General features: G+C 41.2%; 2 protein-coding genes across 4 annotated transcripts in view; one reads left to right on the top strand and one right to left on the bottom strand.

Annotated features, from left to right (window-relative positions):
* The window catches only part of arfip1 (ADP-ribosylation factor interacting protein 1 (arfaptin 1)), a 28,070-nt gene extending 17,838 nt beyond the window's left edge, over positions 1 to 10,232 (bottom strand). For 2 of the 3 annotated variants that reach the window (XM_079500160.1, XM_079500158.1), the window contains exon 1: positions 10,040 to 10,232. The gene's annotated coding sequence lies outside the window, so the exon portion shown is untranslated. Of the gene's footprint in view, positions 1 to 7,496; positions 7,663 to 10,039 lie in introns of those variants that run through there. The other variant, XM_079500159.1, reaches the window with a different exon arrangement.
* A 13,630-nt stretch (positions 10,233 to 23,862) lies between these two features.
* Positions 23,863 to 25,120, top strand: part of LOC306921270 (extracellular calcium-sensing receptor-like) — a gene marked incomplete at both ends in the record, with an annotated part of 291,036 nt that continues 289,778 nt past the window's right edge. Inside the window, 2 exons of the mRNA XM_079498379.1 lie at positions 23,863 to 24,092; positions 24,174 to 24,468. Of these exons, the coding sequence (XP_079354505.1) occupies positions 23,863 to 24,092; positions 24,174 to 24,468 (525 nt within the window). The remainder of the gene's footprint in view (positions 24,093 to 24,173; positions 24,469 to 25,120) is intronic.

Genomic DNA, 25,120 nt, shown 5'->3' on the forward strand with positions numbered 1-25,120 from the left:
ATTCAACCTTGAGCTGGCATGGCAGTAAACTTGGCACAGTATATTGCTATTGTAAAGGTTATTACGAGTAGGAAATTCCAGCAGGAGACTTTAAGCAAAACTTCCTGCTCCTACAGACAGTATATTATAGACCTGGACTAAATAATGCACAACACAGTGACCACAGATCAACATGTAAGACGATACAGACATACTGTTCTAAACGGGGAGGTTTGTTTAAATGCCACGTGCCAAAGAGTGACTTAAAGGGATAGTTCACCCCCAAAAGGACAATGGAGGACGACAATGGATCAGCGTTCACGTCGTGTCCTCCGTCAGTACCCGGGCCCGCCCAGGGAAACTAATGATCTCTAAGAGACAACGCCTGAGAGCCAAGTCAAAGAATCCTAGTCACAGTCCCAAAGCTGACAAAACAGCCCCAACAGGTCCCTGGCACCACCTTCCCAAGGAGACAGTGGTCTACGCTCAATAGGTTCAGGACTGGACACAGCCCCTGCTTGGCCAGCCTTCACAAATGGGGCAGTAGCCCAAGCCCACTGTGTGCGTGTGGTGAGGAGCAAACTATGGAGCACATCATTGAAGTTTGCCCTCTCCAAAGACTGGAAGGAGGATTAGTCACCCTCCATACAGAAAACCAGGAGGCAACCGCTTGGCTTAAGGACTTTGCATTCGCTAAATAAAACCCCCCAAAATGAGTTATTTTTTGAGTGGTGCAACCACTCCCTTACGGACTTGTGTGTATGTGTGGGTGGCTGGCTGGGTAGCTGGCTGGGTGGGTGCCTGCCTGGCTGGCTGGGTATGAGCATGAAAACAGCATGGTTGTTTTTCACCACCTGTGCGCAACCTAACACACACACAAACACACACGCACATATTAACTGTATATATGATGATTTGGGGTGTGCCATGCCAGTACAGTAGAGGGTACAGTAGAGGGACCGGCAGTCCGGCAACTGTCATTTTTCAACCGTTTCGGACACGGGGCGGTACGCCGGAACCGGCCCGGCCCCTTGGGCGTGTTCCTGGGGTTCCTGGGGACCCACACATGGTAACTGTCATTTCTCTACCGTTTCGGACGTGGGGTGGCTCGCCGGAACCGGGCCGGCACCCTGGGTGCGTTCCTGTGGGTCTGGAACCCCCCCCCGGGACCCCCACACGGAGTTGCACCACTCACTTGACACGGGTGCGGTTTTTCTCTGTTGATTACACAATTCACACCGTATGGAGACTTGAATTCATGGATATTATTTTGATTGTTACAAATCCTAAGCCAAGAATTTGATGACCAGCTCCCTATGTGAGAGTGAGGCACAAAGGAGACTCTTGGTGGTTGGTTCGATTTCTCATGTCTTACAGACAACTAGCACAAATTCCCTCCAGGCTAATTCTAAAGGGGTGAATCTGATTCAGTTCAAGATGTGCGGTGAAGCTTGGTTAATGGTCATACAAGGAATGGCGGAAATAACTTGCTAAACCCCTTATCCATAAACTACTTGCCTTTTTGAGTGGTGCAACCACTCCAAGGAACAGCAATGTCCGTGTTAACCTATGTGGCTATGTGACTATGAGTAGCAGCAAAAGTGGCACTGTTGTGTGAAACAGAGAGAGAGAGAGATAGTGCTGCACTGTTGGGGGGGGGGGGGGGGGGAGGGGGGTTCACGCGGGTGTTTTTTTTTTTTTACTATTTTGAAAAACATTTTGAATACCGGTAGTTAAAATAGACAATATACAAGCTCACAAGTTGATGTAGATCGGCTAGATGAACAACATGAGCTTACAATATTTTAAATGCTATTGGGGCAATATTCATCCTGTAATCACATGCCCAAAATACGGCTGCCAGAGTTCAAGTGATTAAAACACTAGGCTGTGCCAACTGTTCCTATTGGGATATCAAAGTGTACAAAAGAGACAAGAGGCAGGCTTGCCTTGCATCAAGCTTCATTGCATCATGCAAACCACTGCAGTTGTTTTTTACAAGCATGTCTCAGTATTGAGAGAACTTTTTCCAAACCTCTTCACAAAGCACAGCAGCAGTCTGTGTGAATGAGACTGTGAATCATGGCTTTTTTCTTCAATGTTGATTACAGCTTTCAAAATTCCTCAGTTCTTTTCTCACTCACAACCACCAGTAAAAACAGATTGCATCTACAGCCAGTCAGCCACATTTAGCAAAAGTCAATAGCATGTATACATTGCACAAGTATATTTTTTTAATTACCAATTACGTACAGTAGCCCTTTAGAGCCATCTGATTTTGAGACATTTATGTAGTGCTTAGGTAGAATGATTAGGTTTTGGGACATTTATGCAGTATTGTGCTAGAAGAACCGTTTCATTTTGAGACATGTCTACAGCATTTTGGGGTGTGAAACTATCCATTGTGCTGTGCCAAGATCGATACATGTTGATTCAGAGCAGTTACGCAAAGAGTTACGAACAAGTACATTCAGTATTGAGAAATGTAAAGTGAAATATTCCAAAAGAAAACTAGACTAGGCTATATATTCTCAATTTCAAACATACATCGTTCTCCAGCTCTTTTGTTCAATTCTGCCGAAAATCAGAGGATATATTAGGCGGGCCACTGGCAATAGTCTGCAAACAGCACACAGCCACATGTTCAGACAGAGCATTGCTTTGTTTGTGTTATGTGTCATCTGATATGGGGTCTTACTAAAGAGAAGCCAAGACAAGACGACTGTGTGTTTGGGTTATCTCCCCCTCTCGGATACAACACCACCACCAGCCCCCCGGAACTGTTGTAGGTTCATGATTTCAACCCATGTTGTTGTGTGATACAGTCAGTCATAAAATCATGCTACAGTACATTCAGTGGACCATATCTTTATATAATTGGTCCTCTTCCTCACTAATGTTCATTATAAAATACCAGCATTTTTTTCTACTCAGACTGTGTCTCACAGTTGGGCTGTGGGCAGTTAAAAAACCCGTCCACCAGTGACATAATCATTAGGCAGCTTTTTTTCAAACAAGATTATGAAAAAAAGGTTTTATTATTATTATCGTGAGAACGATGGCTTCCATTATCGCATTGCAACTTTTCAGGAATAGAAAGTCTGCAGTTTCTATTAGCTTGGATTCCCTGTTGATGATGTCACTGGTGGACGGGTTTTCAACTGTAGAAAGATAAAGATATTGTGGCATTTTACCATGAACATTAGTGAGGACCAATTATACAAAGGTAGGTAAGTTAAGTGACTGACCCATAACTCTGAGAGTGTACAAATGGAACCAAATGGACCTTGGTTCCATTTGTACACTCTCAGAGTTACAGACCTGTAAGGGAGGATTTGGATGGACCACCCCAAGGAACCCAAGAGGGTCCCCTGGACCCCACTTTGAGAACCCAATGGGCTACAGTCATCTGACATCTGACCGATGCAGAGCTTTCTCTGTGAAATGTTTTCACCATAACGTTAAGGTCTCAAACCTGCAGATAAGACCGGTTGTGGGTACATTTGGTGTCACGTAGCACACAGCATAAATACTTAAAAGGTTATGTGACTCTCCAGCCTGCAGACAGGCTGACAACGGGCATTCACAGGAGGGCGTGTCTAACGGTCAGGTAGATAAAGCCTGCCTGCCTGTCGTCTGGGAAATGACATCTAAACAAACAATCGACAAGGAGGAGGGACATCTCTCTCCACATATTGATGTATTATTACAAATGTATTATTTCAACCTTGTAATTGTCCCCCATGTTTTTTTTATATAATATAAACAAACTTCAGTATTTTTCCCATATTGCCTCTAAGATTATCAGGCTTCCAATAATAAGATTACCATGACCAATAAAGCCATCACACATGTTAACACTCAAAATAACAAATGACACTGATTATCCCCTGCATCGTCACTTCAGACTCATGCCATCTGAATGAAGATACAGAACATTGAAATGAAAAAAAAAAGTTCATTTCAGTGGGAGTTTGTCCCTCCAGCACTCAACAAACTGCCTGACTGATTTCGATGGTTCTGTGTATACTGTGGCCTTGGTGCTATGTTGTTGTGTGCCATGTTGTTCTGTGCTATGGTTGTTTTATGTGAAGATGAATATCCCAGAGGGGACAATAAAGACAATTATTATTAGTACATTGAGGTTTTTTGTACGATAATATTTGGGGTAATAAATAAAAGTTAAGACAAAACAGAGACAACAATGGTTGCGAGTTCTGCTGAGGCTGTTGTAATGTGTCACACAATAGGCCTTTCGGCAAGCCCCACCCACTCTTCTCTGCCAGACCAGGGCTAGACAAAAATTGCCTCTCGCCCATTGATTTGCATGTTATGACAGATTTTCCCATGTAAATAATCGATCAATTCAGGAGCAAAAGCTTCAAAATCTCTAAATCTAGTCAACAAGGCCTGCAGTAGGCGATGCACTGGAAACATGTGCATAACATTATTTCAATAGACTAAAAACACAGGGAAATCCATGGTGATGCTGGTTCTTCACGAGTGTCATGGCAGACCTTCCCCCTGTTTGGAGCGCCTTGCTAGCTACATTTACAAAGCTAACATATACAGTACATGAACGTTCAGATTTCAAATATAAAGTCCTCACCACGGATGTTAGAATTTTGCACGGGCGGGCATTAGCACCCGCGCATCCCGTATTCTTTAATAATCTTTACCGGACTGATATGTAGCATTGAATCATGCGGGAGCTATGCCAGTAGACTAGCTTAGCAACGGTTGCTAAGATAGCATTGGATTTGGACAATACCTTTTGGGGTGGGATTTACCGAAAGGTCTATTCAAGCTGTTGCATCCCGTTCACCGTGGTAGTATTCCCAGTATTACATTACACAAACTTAACCTTTAAAAACTATTCTGAAAATGGCTATAATAAGAGACAATTTGTGATTTGCCATTGCCACTAACTGGACTGAATTGAATGCAGTCAGAGAGGAGAGATGTTACGTTTAACTTGGGAATCGAGTCCCAAGACACTGAAGACAGACACCACAGTTTGTGGTCAACTGCCTGGTAATCTAAACTGGCAAGAAGAGTTTCTTTAACCACTTTCAACCTGGCTTCCCTATGTTGTGCAAGTCATTAAAGTCGAATTATTATTCAAATAAATCTAAAAATATATATATTTTTCCAAAATGGCAGAGAATAGCGGAAAAAGCAGATCTACAAGAACTCATATTTTGTGATGCGATGTGTTATTTCAAAAGGTCTAAAAAAGTGTGAAAAAAGTATCAAGTTACTCCTGCATTGATGGGAAAGAGTTGTCTCTGGTGTGTCAGCAGGGTGTCCTCCCACTAGAGCTCAGTAGCCTAGAAACTGGCTTGTGTGGGACTAGGGAGGAAAGGATAAATAACAGCCACGTAATCATCCAATCAGCAACCTCAGCAAAAGAGGAGGCCGTTGGTTTGTCCTCTCAAAACAGTCCACTGTGTGAGGACGACGTGAGAGGAGACAACCACGTTGCTGTTAGTAACGACAACTGTCATTTCAACACGTACCGTGGCGTGAACAAGAAAAAACAAATCCTATCATTTGAATGATGACATTGTAAGACTTAAGCTATAGTTGGGGTCCAGTTAATAAATGGTGCCTCAAGACCATGTAGAACTTTTTTTGGGCATAACCATCCACAAATTTTCAAAATATAAAAGAACTGTGCTGTGCACAGTAAATCAGGGATTTAATGTAACTTTGTACCTGGTACCTACAACAGTTCCAACACGCAAACGCACACACACAACACACCGGTACACACACACAAGCCGTGTCACGGACCCATATTGCACGCGCTCACACAAGACGTCGTTGTGCTAATAACACAACCTGGACACAACGTTCCCCCCAGAATAGGGATGCTGGGGGTTCAAGTGGTTAACACTGTTAAGCATATATTGAATACAATCATCGCAACATGTCATTTTCACATTGTCCCATCCCTAGTGTGAGAAACTGAGAATCCTCCCAAAGTGAACGTGATTCAACAGCTTGAGTCGTGACACATTCCAACAGACCTCAGCAGATCTCAGTGTGCCTGGAACGTGAAGGCAAGAGCCCAAATCCCCTCTGCCTGCCAGCCATGTGACTGACTGCTGCTCTATTGACCTCCACATGCTCTCTACACTCACACACATCCACACAGCAAAAACGGTGTGAGAGATTGTTATCATTGCAGCAATCAGCATCAGCAACACACACGTGCACAGTTGCACACACGTTTGAATTACCAGAGATTAAAATAGGGTGCATTTTGCATCCCAAAACGCAGTTTATAGTTAAGGGACACAATAAAACAACGACCTCTGCATACACGGGATGCACTACTGTATTCTAGTTTATTTTGCTAGCTTTAGTTATAACAACTCACTCAGTGCCACAGGACGCCTTTGGACGCCTCCCCCTTAATCATTTCTTCTTCTGTTTTCTACATTAATATAACTACATTATAACCATAAAATATGACTCCTAACGTTGTTGAAGTGGGACTCATAAAATGTCCCTGGGATTCATCTAAAAGACCATCCCTGCATCCCGGGACTCATCACAAAACCTATTTACGTCATCACTGAATTACTATACTTGTGATTTTAGGATGTCAATTTTATGACATTGAGTTTAAATTTCTAATCCTAACCCCAACAATAATAAACCATAAACAACTTCAATACTTATGGAGGCATTTGTAATACGCGTGCACACACACACACTATATTTTTGGGAGGAAGTAAGTATTTTAAATTTCTAATCCAAACCCCAACAATAATAAACCATAAACAATTTAAATAATTATGGAGGCATTTGACACACACACACACACACACACACACACACACACACACACACACACACACACACACACACACACACACACACACACACACACACACACACACACACACACACACACACACACACACACACACACACACACACACACACACACACACACACACACAGATATTTGTTACATTTGACACAGAACAACTTTAACCACATCATGGTTTGAGATATCAGTACACATCTGGGTAAATCTAAATTCTATCTAGGGGCTAGAACAGCGGTGAGAACAGCAGCTAAAAAAAAACTATGGCCAATGCTTTGAAAACAAATCATATCAATCACCGTGCCAAATCTGCCAATATGAAGGAACGCCATGAAATATTTTGTTTCCAGTTATAGCCCCTACATTGAATAAATTGCACCTGATGTATTAGTAGGCATTTCCTCAAAAGAAGAGAAAAACTCTAAAAAGAAAGGTGCTAAACCAACAACAATCACATGAATTCATTCACATGTAGGCTATTTCAATGGCTATTCAAAAGCAGAAAAAAGCATCAACTTCCTCAAAAGAGAAAAGCAGCCTCCACCAACACCAGCAGCACCACCGCAAAATCAAAATCCAACATTTAAGATAAGCAATAGGGAGACAAGGAGAGCGCTCCAGAAGGACAGAAAGGAGTTTGATTGAATCTCCCAAACAAAACAACAATGAATATCACCTCTGTTTGAGCGCGAGAACCTCCGTTTTCCTCAGGCGTCTCATCATCACCATCATCTGTCTCAGTATGTGGGTCTTTCCTGTGCTCCTCCTCATCTTCTACACTGTCAGACGCGTGCTGAGCCAGACCATTCACTCCACTGAGCTCAGGGTTTTCAACGCCGTCTGCAACCACCTCACCTGTCCTCCCGACGCCCCCCTCCTCCTCCTCCCCTCCTTTAAGCTCCCCATCCTCACTCTTTCCTACGGTCTCCACCTCAACAACATCGCTGTCGGAAAGCACCGCGTATCCGACACGTCCTCCTCCTGCACTCTCATGATCCTGCACATCCTCACTCAGAGACACCGCGTATCCGACACGTCCTCCTCCTGCACTCTCATGATCCTGCACATCTTCACTCAGAGACACCGCGTCTCCGATACGTCCTCCTCCTGCACTCTCATGATCCTGCACATCCTCACTCAGAGACACCGCGTCTCCGATACGTCCTCCTCCTGCACTCTCATGATCCTGCACATCCTCACTCAGACACACCGCGTCTCCGACACGTCCTCCTGCACTCTCATGATCCTGCACATCCTCACTCTTTCCTACGGTCTCCACCTCAACAACATCGCTGTCGGAAAGCACCGCGTCTCCGACATGTCCTCCTCCTGCACTCTCATGATCCTGCACATCCTCACTCAGAGACACCGCGTCTCCGACACGTCCTCCTCCTGCACTCTCATGATCCTGCACATCCTCACTCAGAGACACCGCGTCTCCGACACGTCCTCCTCCTGCACTCTCATGATCCTGCACATCCTCACTCTTTCCTACGGTCTCCACCTCAACAACATCGCTGTCGGAAAGCACCGCGTCTCTGACACGTCCTCCTCCTGCACTCTCATGATCCTGCACATCCTCACTCTCATGATCCTGCACATCCTCACTCAGAGACGCCTCTGCACGTCCTCTTCCTGCACTCTCATGATCCTGCACATCCTCACTCAGAGACGCCTCTGCTTTGGGAGCCTCCTGCTCACAATCCACTTGTTGCGGCCGGTGCTGCTCGGGTGAGGTCCTCCCCGACTCGGCCTCAAGACTAACTTCAGACATACCTGAAAACAGAACAAGATATACACAAACGGCATGAACAGGTCCATGTGTCCAACTTGACGTTGTGAGCTGAATTGATCGCACCGCTATTCTGATGATCTTGTGTGGGGAGTACAGATGCTTTTTTTCCATGATTTGTTTTTGGCTTTTGTTTGTGCCTCTATTGATAGTTACAGTGAAGACAGACAGGAAAGAGGGAGAGAGAGAAGGGGAGAGACATGCAGCAAAGGTCGTCATGAACGGGACTCGAACAGGCCAGAGCCTATATGTGGCGTGCGCTTGGACCACTAGTACAGGAGTACAGTTGCTTTAACATGAAAACAAATATAGTAGGGTCCAGGCCAGGGACCTTCAGTGTTCCTTGAAGGAGTTCCACTTCCAAATGGACCCCTTACCTTACAGCCAGGTCCGTAACTCTGAGAGTGCACAAATGGAACCAAACGGACCCATACGGTTACGGGTCCATTAGTTCAATCTCAGTTTGAGAGGCATCCCTAAGGATGCGTTTAGATATTACACAAATCTAAATGCAGTTAAATGTAGTGTACACTAGCCATGTTGTGGTTTTACCAGGGAGTCTGTAAGGTTCTGTAAGGTAGTGGCAGCGGTGGCCGAACGGATTGCGGAGCGGTCTTGATACCGGAAGGTCGCCAGTTCGAATCAGCGGTCCGACACGTTAAAATTACCACCCGCTGAAGTGCCCTTGAACAAGGCATTGAACCACTACGATGAAATGTTCTATGAGCAGGGCCTGGCTGGAAACAAGTTCTTGAGCTTAGCCCAGATACCCTGGGTAAATATAGTAATCATTTAATTTCATTTCTGGAAACTGCAGAAATCCTTGAACCGTCTTGTAGGATTACACATTGATCCCCAACAACCATCACCACTACTAAGACAAGTTCAGAGGACTTCCTGTCTGAGCTGTGTATGAGTTCCCAGCAGCAGTACATTTATGACATGCTGGTTTTATGTCCTGTTGTAGGACTATTTTGACATTACGGAGTCTCTCACTTCCATCTCACGCACACACACACACACACAAACGGTTGGTGAAGGAACAATAACTGCGGTTAACTATTAGATAATTGCCGGTTATTAATGTATTGTGTTAAAGGTGGGACCTGGAAACTAGTAGACTAACAACTGGCAGACAGTGTAAATTAATGGAAACGAATTGACATTAACCAGCAGGTACGGAACTGAACTAGTGGAAACTAATCTGACTACTGGAAACTATAGTTGACTGTAAAGTTAGCTAGCTGACAGTTATTACTAATATATTATTAGTTGAAACTAATGAGTTGGCTGTCACATTAACTAGCAGACAGTGAACAACTATATTGTAAACTAAGTAAACTGACTGACTGTAACGTTAGCAGGCTAACTAGCTGGCTAGCTATAGCATCAAGTGGTTGAGTTGGTGATGGAAACTTTAACTTTACCTGTGCGCGCGGCCCGTGGCTAACTAGTCAGTGTTTGGAATCCGTGCACGTCGGGGGTTTGTTTGTTCACAAGACTGTGAAACAGTAAACACTGACGTTGATCTAGCTAGCTAGATAGCAATCAACTCCGCTTCCTTCCAACAACACAGCAGCATCCACAGAGAGCCTTGACGTTAATAGACAGAGAGGTGTTGCAACGAAATCGGTGTCCTACGTGATTCCGGGTACTGGTCTTTTTACAGCTCGTTGGCTATGGTTGGCATCCATCGTCATGGTGCATTGGCGCCGCCTGCTGTTACGGAGTGTGGCTCAGAAATTATTATTCGTGTTCCTTTTCCTTTTCTCGGCGGATGGCAACCAACGTAAAGGTGCTGTTATTGTAAAATAATGTAATGCTATGCTGTACTGTATCCAGGGCTGCAAACACTCCTGGATCCTGCACATCTCCTGCAGGACTCCTGCATTGTCATTTATCCTGGATTCTTTGGTATCAAACTACCCAAAGTCACAGTCCAATGTTGGCAGCCAGCAGTGGTTCTCAAACCTTTTCATGTCAGGGACCCCCAAGTTAATATGCGATTAACCGTGGAGTCGTGGACCACCATCTGAATATATTCTGTGCCATGGACCCCCCCCCCCCCTCCCCCACCCCTATCCCACCCCATGCAAGATCTGTGTTGTTAAAATGTTTGACACTTATTCCAAATGTTTCACATGATTTTGTCCAAGAGTTCTTGAAAATAGCAGATTGATCCCAGCTATTTTCAAATAACCAATGCACATAGAGTTAAAGTGGTGAAACAGATTGTGATGCTATATTTTGCTGGGGACCCCCTGGAACTCGCTTAAGGACCCCTGGAGGGTTTGAGTGCTTTCTTTATCTGTGTTTTGTGTGTGTGTGTGTGTGTGTGTGTGTGTGTGTGTGTGTGTGTGTGTGTGTGTGTGTGTTGTTTTGTGAGGTGTTGCGTGTGGCAGAGAGATTCATCTCAAGTATTTAATTGTATTATAACACACATGACAATAACTTTGAACTTGGATCTCTTTTAATAGCACATGCAAGTCTACAAAGAATGCAGAATGTGGAGGTTGAATGTAATGCATGCATGTTTGATCAAATATACAATTTGATGAAAATGATTAGTGCATACAGTAAAATCCTCCGTGTTCATTTATCCATTTGTAACCGCCATACCTAAATGAGGAGAGGTCCCCGGTAATTCAGGAGAGGTCCCCGGTAATTCAGGAGAGGTCCCCGGTTTGCTTCCCGGCCCGGGTGTCGAAGTATCTCAAGACACTTGACCCCTAACCCCTACAAGCTCACAATGCAACCAGTGTTAATGTTGTAGACTAACTAAAGACTAAACGACTAAGATGTTGATATTTAGTCGACTAATAGAATAAGACTAAACAATTTCACATGACTAAGTAGGACTAAAACTAAATGGTGTTCTAAAATCAGAATTTGCTGTAAAAAGTTCTAGTTGACTAAGCTTGACTTAACAAATCCAGGTGACTAAATAGGACTAAAACTAATGATAAATAATGATAAAAAAGGAATGGTTTTGCACAGACAAGGTTTCCACCCGAAAGGTTTTATCAGTTTAGCTGCTAATTTACTACTGTTTAACTTGACAAAGCAGAACTGCTGCTGTTTTAAAATAGCAGAGGACAGAAGAAACATCACTTCTCACAGATCCAGGCTAATGTATGGGATGTATGGGAACAGTCTGCATTTCTCCATCCTCTAGGCGCCTGCCAGTCTCCTGCACAGTCCCAGCCTACAATGTTGCGAGGATGTCCACTGTCCCAGTCCCTGCACAATAAACAACATCATGCATTTCAACCACATCCACTCTGGGACTTTGATAGAAGTTTTGAGGTATTTGTACTTTACTTGAGTATTTCCAATTTCCTATACTTTTACTTCTACTCCACTTGGATTTGGATCCAACTATTGTACTTTACTCCACTACATTTATTTGAAAACTTTAGTTTTATCACAAAACATAACCACGTCAGCGCTATATACATTTTGGTAATTTGAATTAGCCGATCGACAAGCTCACAATGCGTTGCGATGCACTCAAATTGTGAGCTTGTAGATCTGCTATTTCAAATGATTTTCATACATTTGAAAAGTTGTGAAATGGGACATTCTGCCCAATGAGTAGCCTACTTTCTACTTTTGGTAGGCCTACTTCAAGTACATTTTGAAGGCAGCACTTTTGTAGTTTTACTCAAGTACATTTTGAATTTTGCACATTTACCTTTTCTATATTGCACTATTGGTACTTTTACTTAAGTAAAAAAGTACTTTTTCCCACCACTAAAACATGTAAAATGTCTCACTGTGTTGTCAGTGGTGTTCCATCCACCCAGGTCCATTTACCACCAGTCCTGTTCAGACCAATCCATGATTCCCATAACGCTGCGTTCACTGACAGTCCTCTGATGAATTCCTGATGATTTGTGGACAAACAATACATTTTCTTTAATACATTCAAGTCTCCAATAACCATGGAATCACATCACAAGCATCTATACAGTATGTGGATGATGGACACACACACACACACACACACACACACACACACACACACACACACACACACACACACACACACACACACACACACACACACACACACACACACACACACACACACACACACACACACACTAACCTGTTCTTCCTCACTGTTTATCATGACCAGATCTGCCGCCATCTTCAGACATTCCTGTCTACTGTCCTGCCAGGTTTTCTTTTCAGTAGATTTGATATAACAGCTGCATTCAAACTGCTGCCATCCACTGGGACAAGACCTAGCTAAACACACACAAAAAAATCCCCTTTAATATGGATTTTAAATGCACTGATCATTCTAAAAGCATGTAGTGGAGAATAACCATATTTATTTAATACTGTCCAATACTTAGATACAGAGGAGCCGTCAAAACATGACCCCATTCAAAAAACACTTTCTAAGGTGTGATTTGGGGCCCTAAAGATGAATACAAAATCAATATCAACATCTTAATACTGTCCAGTAGGCCTACTTTGATAGGGAGGGGGTGAAAATATGACAGGCAGTTACTGCCATCAAAAACTACTTTGTGTTTGAAATAGACACTCATGCTTTCTAAGGTGGGGCTCTAAAGATGAATACAAAATCAATATCAACATCTTAATCCAGAAATATGTTCCTGTACCTTTTTTAGAAGATCTATGTATGGAAGTAGGCCTATTATTCAATCAACTCTAAATGACACTCAGTCCTCTTGTACATGTGATCTGACATACTGTGTGGCTCAGGAGGTAGAGCAGTTCGTCCAATGATCCATGGGTCAGCGGTTTGAAACCCGGCTCCTCCTGTCTACATGTCGAAGTGTCCTTGGGCAAGACACTTGCATGGCTTCCGCCGCAATCGGTGTATGAATGGGTGAATGTAATGCACAATCTATGTAAAGCGCCTTGGATAAATTTAAGGCGCTATATAAATGCACCATTTATACTGTATATTTTGCACCCAGAACTTTGCTGAGATTTCATGACAGAAAGGCTAAACACTGCCCCCTTGTGTCTCAATACAACATAGCAGGAGTAAAAAAATAATCCAAGAACCTTGCACTTCCAGGCAGCACTGAAACTGCTAGCAAAGACACAGCAGTATAGACTACGTAGTCTATACTGCTATGTGTTCATCACCTTATGTCTAACCATATATGATACTGCTGGATGTGTGAAATGTGAATACAATAAAATACAGTATAGATGTCTTTTGTTTAGAATTTCCTTTCTCTCCTTGCTCCCGCCACCAGCCTTTCTTTCCCTTTTCTCTTTCTGAAAATAACACAAATGGTGGAGCTATAAATAAAATAAAAAAATAAAAAATAATACAAAATAATAAGAATTGGAATTTGACAAATATCCATAATAATACACAGATTTAATATACATTCAAAAAGGTAACTCTCTCACCTGCTGTCTTTCTCTTCAGCTGGTTTACTCCTCTCTCCAGGATGAGGTTGCTGTAGTTGATCTCCAGCTGATCTCTCCCCAGGATGAGGTTGCTGTAGTTGATCAACAGCTGATCTCTCTCCAGGATGAGTTTGCTGTAGTTGATCAACAGCTGATCTCTCCCCAGGATGAGGTTGCTGTAGTTGATCAACAGCTGATCTCTCTCCAGGGTCAGGTTGATTTCTAGCTGTTCTTTCTCCAAGATCAGGTTGTCGTAGTTGGTCTGTAGTTGTTCAAGGCCTGAATTATCTGCAAAGGAGCAACATTACGATAACCACTGTTCACAACGAGGTCATGCATCTGTGTGGAAAAAGGAGCTTTAAGAAGAAGAAAACTCAGTGTCTCTGAACAGGTTTAGTTTTTACATCTCATTATAGGCTATGTCTCATTCAGAGCCATAGAGTAAGACAGAGTTACGGAAACTCTGTTCACTTCATGGGGCCAGTCCAATGGCGGCTCTCCTACATATACTTCTATTGATAATGGAGACAACAAATAGGGACAAGGCCTGGACCGGATGTAGGCAGAATTGCATTGGACCTAGGCAACAGCCCAGCTTTAATGATCTTAAATCCCTTTATTTTAGATTGTTTTGTAGTAATCATACAACATAAACATTACAGAGACTTTAGTTGTTACTTGTTACTGTACAAAACTTTAAAACGTGTTGCACACATCCCTAAAATTGCTCTTATTTGCGCTGCCCTCGTTGAAAACAATGTATTTCAAACTCCAGCTTGTCCCGACTCCCTCTCCAGGATGCATGAACAGCGCTCGAGCGCTCGGTTTCTGCCCCCCTCTGGTCTCATTGTACTGTTGTAAGCGCACAAACTTGACCTTTGACCCACTGATACTCACATTGCAGGGCCATGTCTGTGGTTCTCAGTCCTGCTAGAACACACAGCAGCATCAGACACACTGCACACGCTCTGAAGACGGCTCTCTGGATGACCAGTTCTCTCTGGATGGCCAGTTCTCTCTGGACGACTGGAGGATATTAGTAGAGGTTAACTCTCATTATTATGATCAGCTTCAATGTTTCATTTAATTACTGGGATTTATTGAAATCATGGTGGCGTGCATTTGTGTCCCTGGCCTGTTAATGTACAGATTATTTTGACAGTATATTGTTTACTTTAGACTGATGCTAGGTTCTTGGTTTACCTGTGATCCTAGTTTACTGAGACACTTTTGATTTGATTTATTTGATATATTCAAGATACAGTTCAAAAAGAGCAGTACAGAATTGTGAGGATTGCACAAAAAGTCAAAGACTTAATTCCATTGTGGTCCAAATAAATAAATACAGCATATGGTATAGGAAGAACATTTTTTAGATACCGCTGTACCAGGTTAGGCAGGTGTAATCAAAGTGACATTGGACTAATGCTGAGGCCAGTGTCCTCATAGTGGTTCTGTCTAGGAATTTGGCGATCCTAGCTAGGAACTTATCCTTGCGTGGATCTTGCCAATAACTGAGTGAGCCATCGATTCACTGGTCATGTTCTGGTCTAGTGTGCAACCTAGATATGTAACAGATGTTTTCACCTGGAGTTTAACTCCGTTACATTCAACTGAAAAGTTGGATATCTCTCTTAAGTTGTGTATGGAAGCAAAAACTATATATTCGGATTTACCCAAATGCAGGGATAACTTGTTATCACTTAACCATCTGTTGACTTTTTTTAACTCGTTTTCTAGAGAGCGACTAACTGATTCCAAGCACTCAACTGTCACCAGTAGTGCAGAATTATCTGCGTAAAAAAATAAAGGACATGAACAGGCTGCATCCATGTCATTTATGTACAACAAAAATAATAAAGGACCTATTATGCTTCCTTGAGGAACTCCACAGGTGAGTTTTTTCGGCTCCGAGAGCAAACCACCTGTTTCGACCATTTGGAATCTGTCTGAAAGGTAGGACTGTATCAGTGACAGAGCCTCACTTTTAAAACCTATTGCCTTTAATTTATATAATAATATCTGGTGATTGACTGTGTCAAAGGCCTTCTGAAGGTCCAGCATGACCATCCCGCAGTACTTGCCATTGTCAACTTCCTTTTTTTTAGGTATAGTAGGCAGGATTCAGTAGAGTGTGACTGTCTAAAACCCGACTGTAAGTTATATAAAATTTCAAACTTTCAAATCTGTTCGTGGATAACTCTTTCAAATATTTTGCTAAGAATGCTTAAAATAGATACTGGCCGGTAATTACTTACATCATCCCTCCTGCCTTTTTTATGTAGGGCAGTAACTCTGGCCTTTTTAAATTCATGAGGCGCCTTTGCTTGGGAGATTGAAAGATTTATAATGTGTGTTACATATGAAGCTATCACCTCAGCTCCATCCCGCAAAAAAGTGGCAGGGATGGCATCTAGGCCTGTTGCGTTGGCAGCATCTAATCCTCTTAAAATCTTTGCAACTGTTTCCTTTGGTATTTGTGAGAAAGAGAACTGCTCTTTCCCTATGCCTTTGGCCTCGTAATAATGATTTACTAAATGTTTTACTTTACTCCATATTCACCTGTACTAACAGGGAGTTTCTGGACTAAATCATTACACTGTCTCTATTCATTTGATGTATGTACTTACATTTACCTTGCTTACTGTAAGTTGCTCTGTAATAAGAGCATCTGCTAAATTAATGCCTAAATTGTAATTTGTAACCATTGGTGACTACTACTTGAAATATTGTGGTAGGTGTGTTACTATACCTTGATCTCCTGTAGCCTCCTGTGAGCCTTGGTCTCTGAGACTGTCTACATTGGCGTACACAGCGTCCTCCTCTCCTCGCTCCTCCTGCCTTTCCTCCCCGACTCCTCTGTCGTACCTCACCCTCCTTGCTCTGACTGGCTGGCCAGACATCCTAAAGAACAAAACACACAAAAAAAGTAACTCAAGTGAATTTGTCAAATTATATGTAGTTAAATTTAATTATACAATAGGTTATTTTAATGTATATTTCTAAATATGTTTTAAATGTTATTTTACTCACTTTGTCCGATGTCTGTGTCATATGTGTTGCAGAATAAACCCTGAGCTGCTAGTCTGGCTGTAACACTGAAACCAAAGGAAGTAGTAGTGTTGAACATGGTGAACGTACAACACATGCATGCATATGCTATTATGCAGGTGCAGAAAACCACACAGTGCAGAGGAAACAATAGGCTCTTCACCACAGAAGTCAGAAGGTACTTGTGTGCAGTGATGTACTCACTCAAAAAGTACTCACATTTTTTACTTAAATAAAAAGCCTAATGTAGAAATAGTCTGTTACAATTACAAGTTCGCCATTACATATTTACTTGAGTGGACAAAAAGTACTCCTTATGCAGAAGGTCCCTTTCACAAGTGGTTTTGTAATAATAATTAAAATCTACAAAGTAAGTAGTAACAAAAGTTTTCAAATAATTGTAGTGGAGTAAAAAAAGGACAACATTTGGCCTCTAAGATCTAGTGGAGTAGAAGTAAAACTCCAATAAAGTAAAAAGATCGTACTGTACTTAAGTACAGTACTCGAGTAAATGTGCTTAGTTACTTTACACCACAGACGTGCAGTGTTGGGTAACTAACACTACGTAACTTAATATATTACGTAATATATTACTGAAATGCGGTAACTTGTAATATAATACATTACTTAACAAAAAATAATAATATATTATAAAAATCTTTCTGTATTACTGCATTACTTTCTGTATTACTTTCTGTCTGTCTCGTTGCCCGTGGCTCTCTCTTGTAACATTATGTGACAACTGCAGAAGTTAAAGATTTACTTATTTTTTTATAATTTGTCATCAAATTCTTTTTTGACTTCCATGAATTCAAGGAATACATGTCTAAACTAAGTACTGCACCCAAATCCATTTGAAAACACGACTGACAAAAAAGAGAGCACCAGACCTGAGAACTATTAGTGGGCAGCGGATTGGCCACATCTTGTCTGCCCAAAATGTAATTCCTGAAAACGCTACTGGTGTAGACCTACCCCATCCTACTCAGCTATGGACAGTTAACACAGGAGCTAAATGTATTCCTTGAAGGGTGCAGTACTTAGTTTAGACAGTTTTTGGTTTAGACTTAGTCATTGGTTAGACCAGTCATTAGTCCTACAACTACAACATATCTCAAACCCTCACCCTAAACCTAACCTCCTACGGGGCAGCACACCTAAACCTAACCTTAACCTATGTCTAACCAATGACTAGTCTAAACTAAGTATGCACCCCATGGAATTTGGCTAGGCGGCCGTTTGGCCTCGCCTTATTGTACATACGCCACTGGTCTACGCAATATATAATTTATAATTATACTATTTAATTGTTCAATTTGAGCATTTAAAAAAAAAGTAATATGTAATAGTAATATTAATATATTACTCTTGCTCAGACAATAATATGTAATACAATATATTACTTTAAAATTAAGGTAATAAGTAATAAGAAATATATTCCAAATATAAAGTAATATACCCAACACTGCAGACGTGTGGCTGTGTATGTAGGCTGACCTCTTATGTTCCACACACATGGGGTTAAAACAGCAACCATGGCAACAGACGTGTAGGAACATCTAACTGCATGATGTGGAGGTCATGGACAACAAAATGAAACACAACTTCAAGGAAGTTCTACGCAGAACGCCTACGCACAACAAACCATGACATATAGACTTTAGGAGAAGATTAAAGCAGCCTTAGCTTCTGTGCCATAAATGTGACTTTATTGACGACGACAAAGAAAGGCAATTCTGGGAAATTGCAAGTTAGTCCGGGTGTCAACGGGTGATTTTTGGCTGAACGCGGTTTCGTCAGTAAAAGTTTTTTTCTAGACTGATTCTTGTAGCTTGGGGTCACCTCTTAAGAATTCAAGAGGGTGCACAGTGATATCTCTTGAGCATTTTTTGTTATTAACCCCTTAACCACTAAAAATCACACCCGTGTGAAGTGAGGGGCGCTAATATATTCAAGTCTAACTCATGTTGATTAGGTGATGTAATGGTGATGTAAAACAAACATTAAACGCCATTAAGCATAAAGAGACAATATGACGTAAATGACACATTATGACGTACATTTTCCCTTCATTGTCAATGCGTTTACAAAACAAACATTGAACTAAAGACAAACATTAAACCTGTGTATAGGAGGGGCTAGCGCCCTTCACAAATCAACCCAAAATAGAGTTTTATGGTATTTCATGCAAAATACTTGGTTTAAATGCATCAAATTAGCTTTATACAGTGTTTATGAATGTGGATATGCATGCACAATGTATTTGATTTATTATTAATGCATTTATGAATGCATATTAATCCCTTCATGCCTGAAAACCCCTAAAAGTAACACACTAATCAAGTCAAATGTATCAAATCTGTATTAGTTTCTTTTCAGGTGGTTGCATATTAACCCTTTCAGGCCATCTATCATGAGCATCTTGCACCAAACCTCCACCGAACATTTCCCACAAAAATAGGGTTATGAGGTTTCATGCAAAGAAAACCCCATCAAATTGACTTTCTCCAAGATGTATTTATACATGTGGTCTAATTCATCCAAATTAATGAATATTGACTCTTTTGGTGGGAATTGACAGAGTACTTTAACCCCATTAAATAAATACAAAGAACACAAATATTCCACCAAAATTAATAAACATAGTCAGCTGAATAAAGTGGCATTTTTAAATCATTATTAAATCATTACAGCTATGAATATTATCAATTAATTGCTGTAGGCTACAAATTATAACCACAATTCAATCATACATGTGCATGCCTTGATGGTGTGTAGCTGAATGTACAGTACACAGGCTTTCTGGTGTTCTGTCAGATGTTTTTGCCAAGATGTTGAATGGGAAATAAGTTCCTTAATGTGCGTGGGGTTAATATGCATGAATTAATAATGTATTAATCATGAATCATATACATTGTGCCTATCCACATTCATAAACACTGTAGAAAGCAAATGTGATGCATTTAAACCAAGTATTTTGCATTAAATACCATAAAGCTTTATTTTCAGGCATTTAGTGTTTTGGGCATTAAGGTTAAAAAAAATGCTCCAGGGATATCAGTGAGCACCCTCTTGAATTCTTAAGAGATGAACCCAAGCTACAAGAATCAGTTGAGAAAAAAACTTTTACTGACGAAACCACGTTCACCCCCACGGCTCCCGTGGGGGTGAAGTGTGGTTGCATCGACAATTTCAGGCTTTGAGTCTTACATTCTGTAAGTAGTGTGTAATGATGATGATGTTGTATTGAACCACATGACATCACAGGGACCCTAAAAGGTTTATGTGGAATAAATAAATAAAAAGTTTATATAATACTAATGAAGTCAGGCAATTTACAGTGTGGTTGCCCCTAGAGCAACCTGACCAGACTAAATAAAGCACCATTGTTTCCGCGGGCATTTAGCTACAGTGCAGCCTACCAACTTCTTTGTAATTTGGTATTTTTGAAAAATCATTAACATTTGGGTAAATCTTTGAATAAATGTATTTTTAAAGCACAAAAATGTATATTCAAATCTTTCCTTGTGGGGGTCCCTTTCAGATGGGTGCCCATGACCAAATACTATTAAATACATTTAATAGTGGGGCTCAAAGATTACCATCAGAATTATTAAAAACACATTAATCAATTAAGTCTGCATTTAGTCAAATAAAATCCATGTGCTTGTTATAAATGTAAATAGTCTGACATTTGTCAACTATGTTTTGTAATAATCAAAATCTACTAATGTAATTTTTTTGTGGAGTAAAAGTACAATATTTGCCTCTGGCTCTGAGATGTAGAAGCACTTGAGAAGTAAAAGTAGGCCTACTGAAAATTGGAAATACTCCAGTATAGTAAAATTGTTGTCTTTGGACCACAAAGTCATGGGTTCGATCCCAGGCACTGCCAACTCATCACGGCTTGGGTGTTGAAGTTGTGCGGTAAGTAGAACAGGACTTACCAGTATGCCTCAGCATTCTGTGTCTGTTATGTTTATTTTCTTTACAAATTTAGTTATGTGCAAGGGATTGCATTTATAGTTTATATCATAACCATTTTGATATTGTTGCTCATCCCACTCTACATTTATTTTGACACTGTACAATAAACCAATATTAGCTACAGTAGAACCACTGTTCTTGTTAATTAATGTTGGCATGTTTTGAAAAAATCTCCAGTGACTCATCTCATTGTACCTGCAAATTAATTGCACCTGTTGAGCCACTATTTCATCACCCCTTAAAGGCCTCGCCAGATGTCATCATCAGTGGGGATTGGGGAAACACACACACACACACACACACCTGTGTAACCCTAGTTACGAACTAGTAATGGAGAAAACAGGTACTGTAGTAGTCAATAGTGTGTATGTCATAACTGGACTAGTATCATAAGCACTCTAGTGTTTTTAAGAGCCACTGATGCATATCAATAATGACAGACAACGATGAACTGAATTAGTTGAGTGGCCACGTATTATTACAACCAATGCACATAGAAAATTACAACTAGCCTACAGTATATGAAAAATAAACAAAAAGGCAAAAATATGTTTGTTTGTTCTCGTTGGGGACCTTTATCTGAATCGTGATAATGTTTGGTCTTTGTCCTACAAACAAAAAGGTAGGAGCGCACACCAGTAGTGGGGAGGTGCTGACTGCAGGAGATACAACTTTGACTAAGAAAGGAAAGAGGCCGCACAGCTCGTAGTCACGATGCCATAAAAAAATGTTTTTACAACGTTTCGGCAACAAGTTGCCTTCTTCAGGGTCTTTGTCCTACCACACAAACTGTGGGAGGGGAATCACCATCAGTGTCCAGACTCGGATCAGTTAGCTCACCACCCAGTATGCACTGGGAATCAATCTGGGGAATCTTTGTTGGATCGCATTGGACTACAGATTCAAGTACACAGTTCTTCCTTTAACTTAGTTAACTTTGTTTTCAAATATGATGCTTTGTATGGTCCCATTAATATTAACCTTGCAGGTTTGGAGACTATGGAGCCTCACATCATCACTGTGCTCACATGCACCTGATCTACTCAGTGGAGGGGAACTTTGGGAAGGGAAACGGTGTCCTCTTCTCCACATGAGACGCTCCAGGAGATGATGGGAATATGAATCACCCAATATAAAAACCTGACCTATGGTAGATCAGACAATATCCAATAGTACACACTGTGTAAACCATGGTTTTAAATTCCCATGAATTAGCATAGATAGTAGTTGTACTGCTGTACAAAATCCCCTCACACTTTGGCAGAGTGGGTTGGAGCAGGAGGTAATACCTCTTTTAGTGGTGGGTGGGGCCCTATCTCATACTAATTCGGCACACCTGTGGAGGTGGTGGTATCCTTTCCTGGTGAGGTGTAGTGTGGGAACCCCACTGCTATGTGCCAAAGTTGTGATGCATTATATTATATTATATTATATTATATTATATTATATTATATTATATTATATTATATTATATTATATTATATTATATTATATTATATTATATTATATTATATTATATTATATTATATTATATTATATTATATTATATTATATTATATTATATTATATTATATTATATTATATTATATTATATTATTATTATTATTCTAATATTGGTTCCACCCCAGTTTAAGCAACGACAGCATCATTGCATCATTCTCTAGTTGAGCAAAGTGTTTATAGAGACGATTTTCCCAGGTGCAGGCAAACTCACAAACAACCAGTTCCTCCATGGGAGTGGTTTAAACAACCTGTTCCCCTATAGACCGATTCAGAAACGGGTCTCATGGTGTTGTCAGTATATGCCCATATACTGTGTGGAGGACTCACCAGAGTCCTCGCCGATGCACGCACCGAGTTTGAAGTCGCCCGGTCCTATATGCATATGACCATATGGCATATCGGTTGGATTTGTGGCTCTGGACAACCGGATCTCCATAATTGCCATTGGTCAGATCGGTGGTTCTACACAGCTCCTATCTGACCGACCTGACGCCGGGCACTTTTTTGTGCATTTATTGTAAGATAATGTATTTCATGATACCGTGGTGGGTCAATAGTTGCCAGGTTAGATACTGTTGACACATTGCAGGAAACACACACTATGTTGATTGCTAATGTACTATATGTCAAGCCCTGTCTCTCAATCAATCAATCAATCAACCTTTATTCGTCAGAAACTGTAAACTAACCTAAACAATATAAGTAATAATCAACCACTTAGGAGCACGTTGCTACATTGTCCGCATCCACAATAATACATTTTAGGTGTCCATATGATGTATGTAAGATGTAAGTGTAGCGCTTTTTATCCAAAGGGCTTTGTATAGATTATGCATTACATTCACCCATTCACACACATGGAAATCATGCAAGGCACCAACCTGCACATTGGGACGGGAGCAATTAAAGGTTCAGAGTCTTGCTCAAGGACACTTCGACACTAATTCTGGGGGATTCCGGGATCGAACTACCCCTGAGCCACTGCCGCCCTTTCATGTGCATGTATAGTGGGAGGTTGTGTGAGTGTGTGTGCATGTGTGTGCGCAACTGTGCGTGTGTCTATATCGTCTCTGCCCAGATAGGTGTTGTGAAAGATTACGTAGTGGCATAAGGTGGCACAGGGGATTTCATATCATTCCCTGAAGAAGGCAACTTGTTGCCGAAACATTGGAAAAATAAAAATGTGATCGTGACTACGAGCTATGCGGCCTCTCTCCTTTCTCAGTCATAGCACTGAGTATAAAATGTAGACAAAGGATTTGTTGGGAAAGGTGAGGGGGAGGGTGTTAGACAGTGGACAGTCATGAGGGCTTCTCTGCTTCCATACCTGTACTTGACCTTGTTGCTGTTCTCTTCATTCTCTGCTTTGTCTTCCTCGCCTTCCTTATCTTGTGAATTACAGGCACAGTTTAATCTCAACAGAATGTACAAGGCTGGGGACTTTGTGCTTGGTGGTGTGTTTGAGATTCACCTCTCCTCTGTCTTCCCTGAGCTGTCTTTCACCTCCAAGCAACTGGAGCTCACTTGCTATCGGTGAGTATCACTACAGAGGGACTTGTTTTGATATCCTATATATATCATATGATTAGTTGATGTTGTATATTTCTGTTTTAGTTTTAACATTGCAGCGTTCAGATGGGCCCAGACCATGGCTTTTGCCATTACTGAGATCAACAGAAACCCAAGCCTGCTACCCAATGTGACACTGGGATACAGCCTCTATGATACCTGCTACTCACTTGGAGTTGGATACCGTGCAGCTTTGTCATTGGTCAGTGGGAGAGAGCAGAAGTTTAAATTGGATGAGAGCTGTGTTGGCTCTCCTCCAGTGCTAGGAATTGTGGGCGATTCTTCCTCAAGGCATTCTATTGCCATCTCTAGAATATTAGGTTTGTACAGAGTGCCCCTGGTAAGTTCTTTACATGGACCCCTTTTTGCCATCACACATTTATACATGTTTAATTTAGTCTGATAAAGGAGTTGAGGTGATAGTTCTGTATGCAAAGCAAAATTACTGTCTATTGTTAGGCTGTATATAAAAGAAAGAAATAAAACAAAAGTAGTTGAGTATTTTTGTGCCCTTTTCAGATAAGTTACTATGCTGTTTGCTCTTGTCTGAGTGACCGGAGTCAGTTCCCAGCCTTCTTTAGAACAATCCCAAGTAATACCTTTCAGGTAAGTTTCTACAGAAAGAATAGATCTGTTGGTACAGTATGAAGTACCACAAGCACAAGCGTACCAAAAACATAGGCTAGTGATTGTTGTAATTGATACTGCATCACCTCTCATTTTGTTAATCTTGTTTGGTAAATTAATGTCCTACTTGATCTTAGTACAGCATCACAAAAAAAACATCAAAAGTAGCAGAGCTTGTCGATCATATGGTTGATCAGCTACTTTTGTTATTTTGTGAATTTGAATCCTGAATCACTGTTTTGAACATATAACGTTTTCCACCCTGCTGCAAAGACTATAACTCCTCTCATTGTAGGTATTCTGTGTAGATTCACAGTGATTTACCACTATGTCGAGCACTTATCCATCCATTCTATATGCAATCA

This window comes from Electrona antarctica (assembly GCF_951216825.1).
Source record: "Electrona antarctica genome assembly, chromosome: 4".
In the NCBI taxonomy this organism is placed as follows: Eukaryota; Metazoa; Chordata; class Actinopteri; order Myctophiformes; family Myctophidae; genus Electrona; species Electrona antarctica.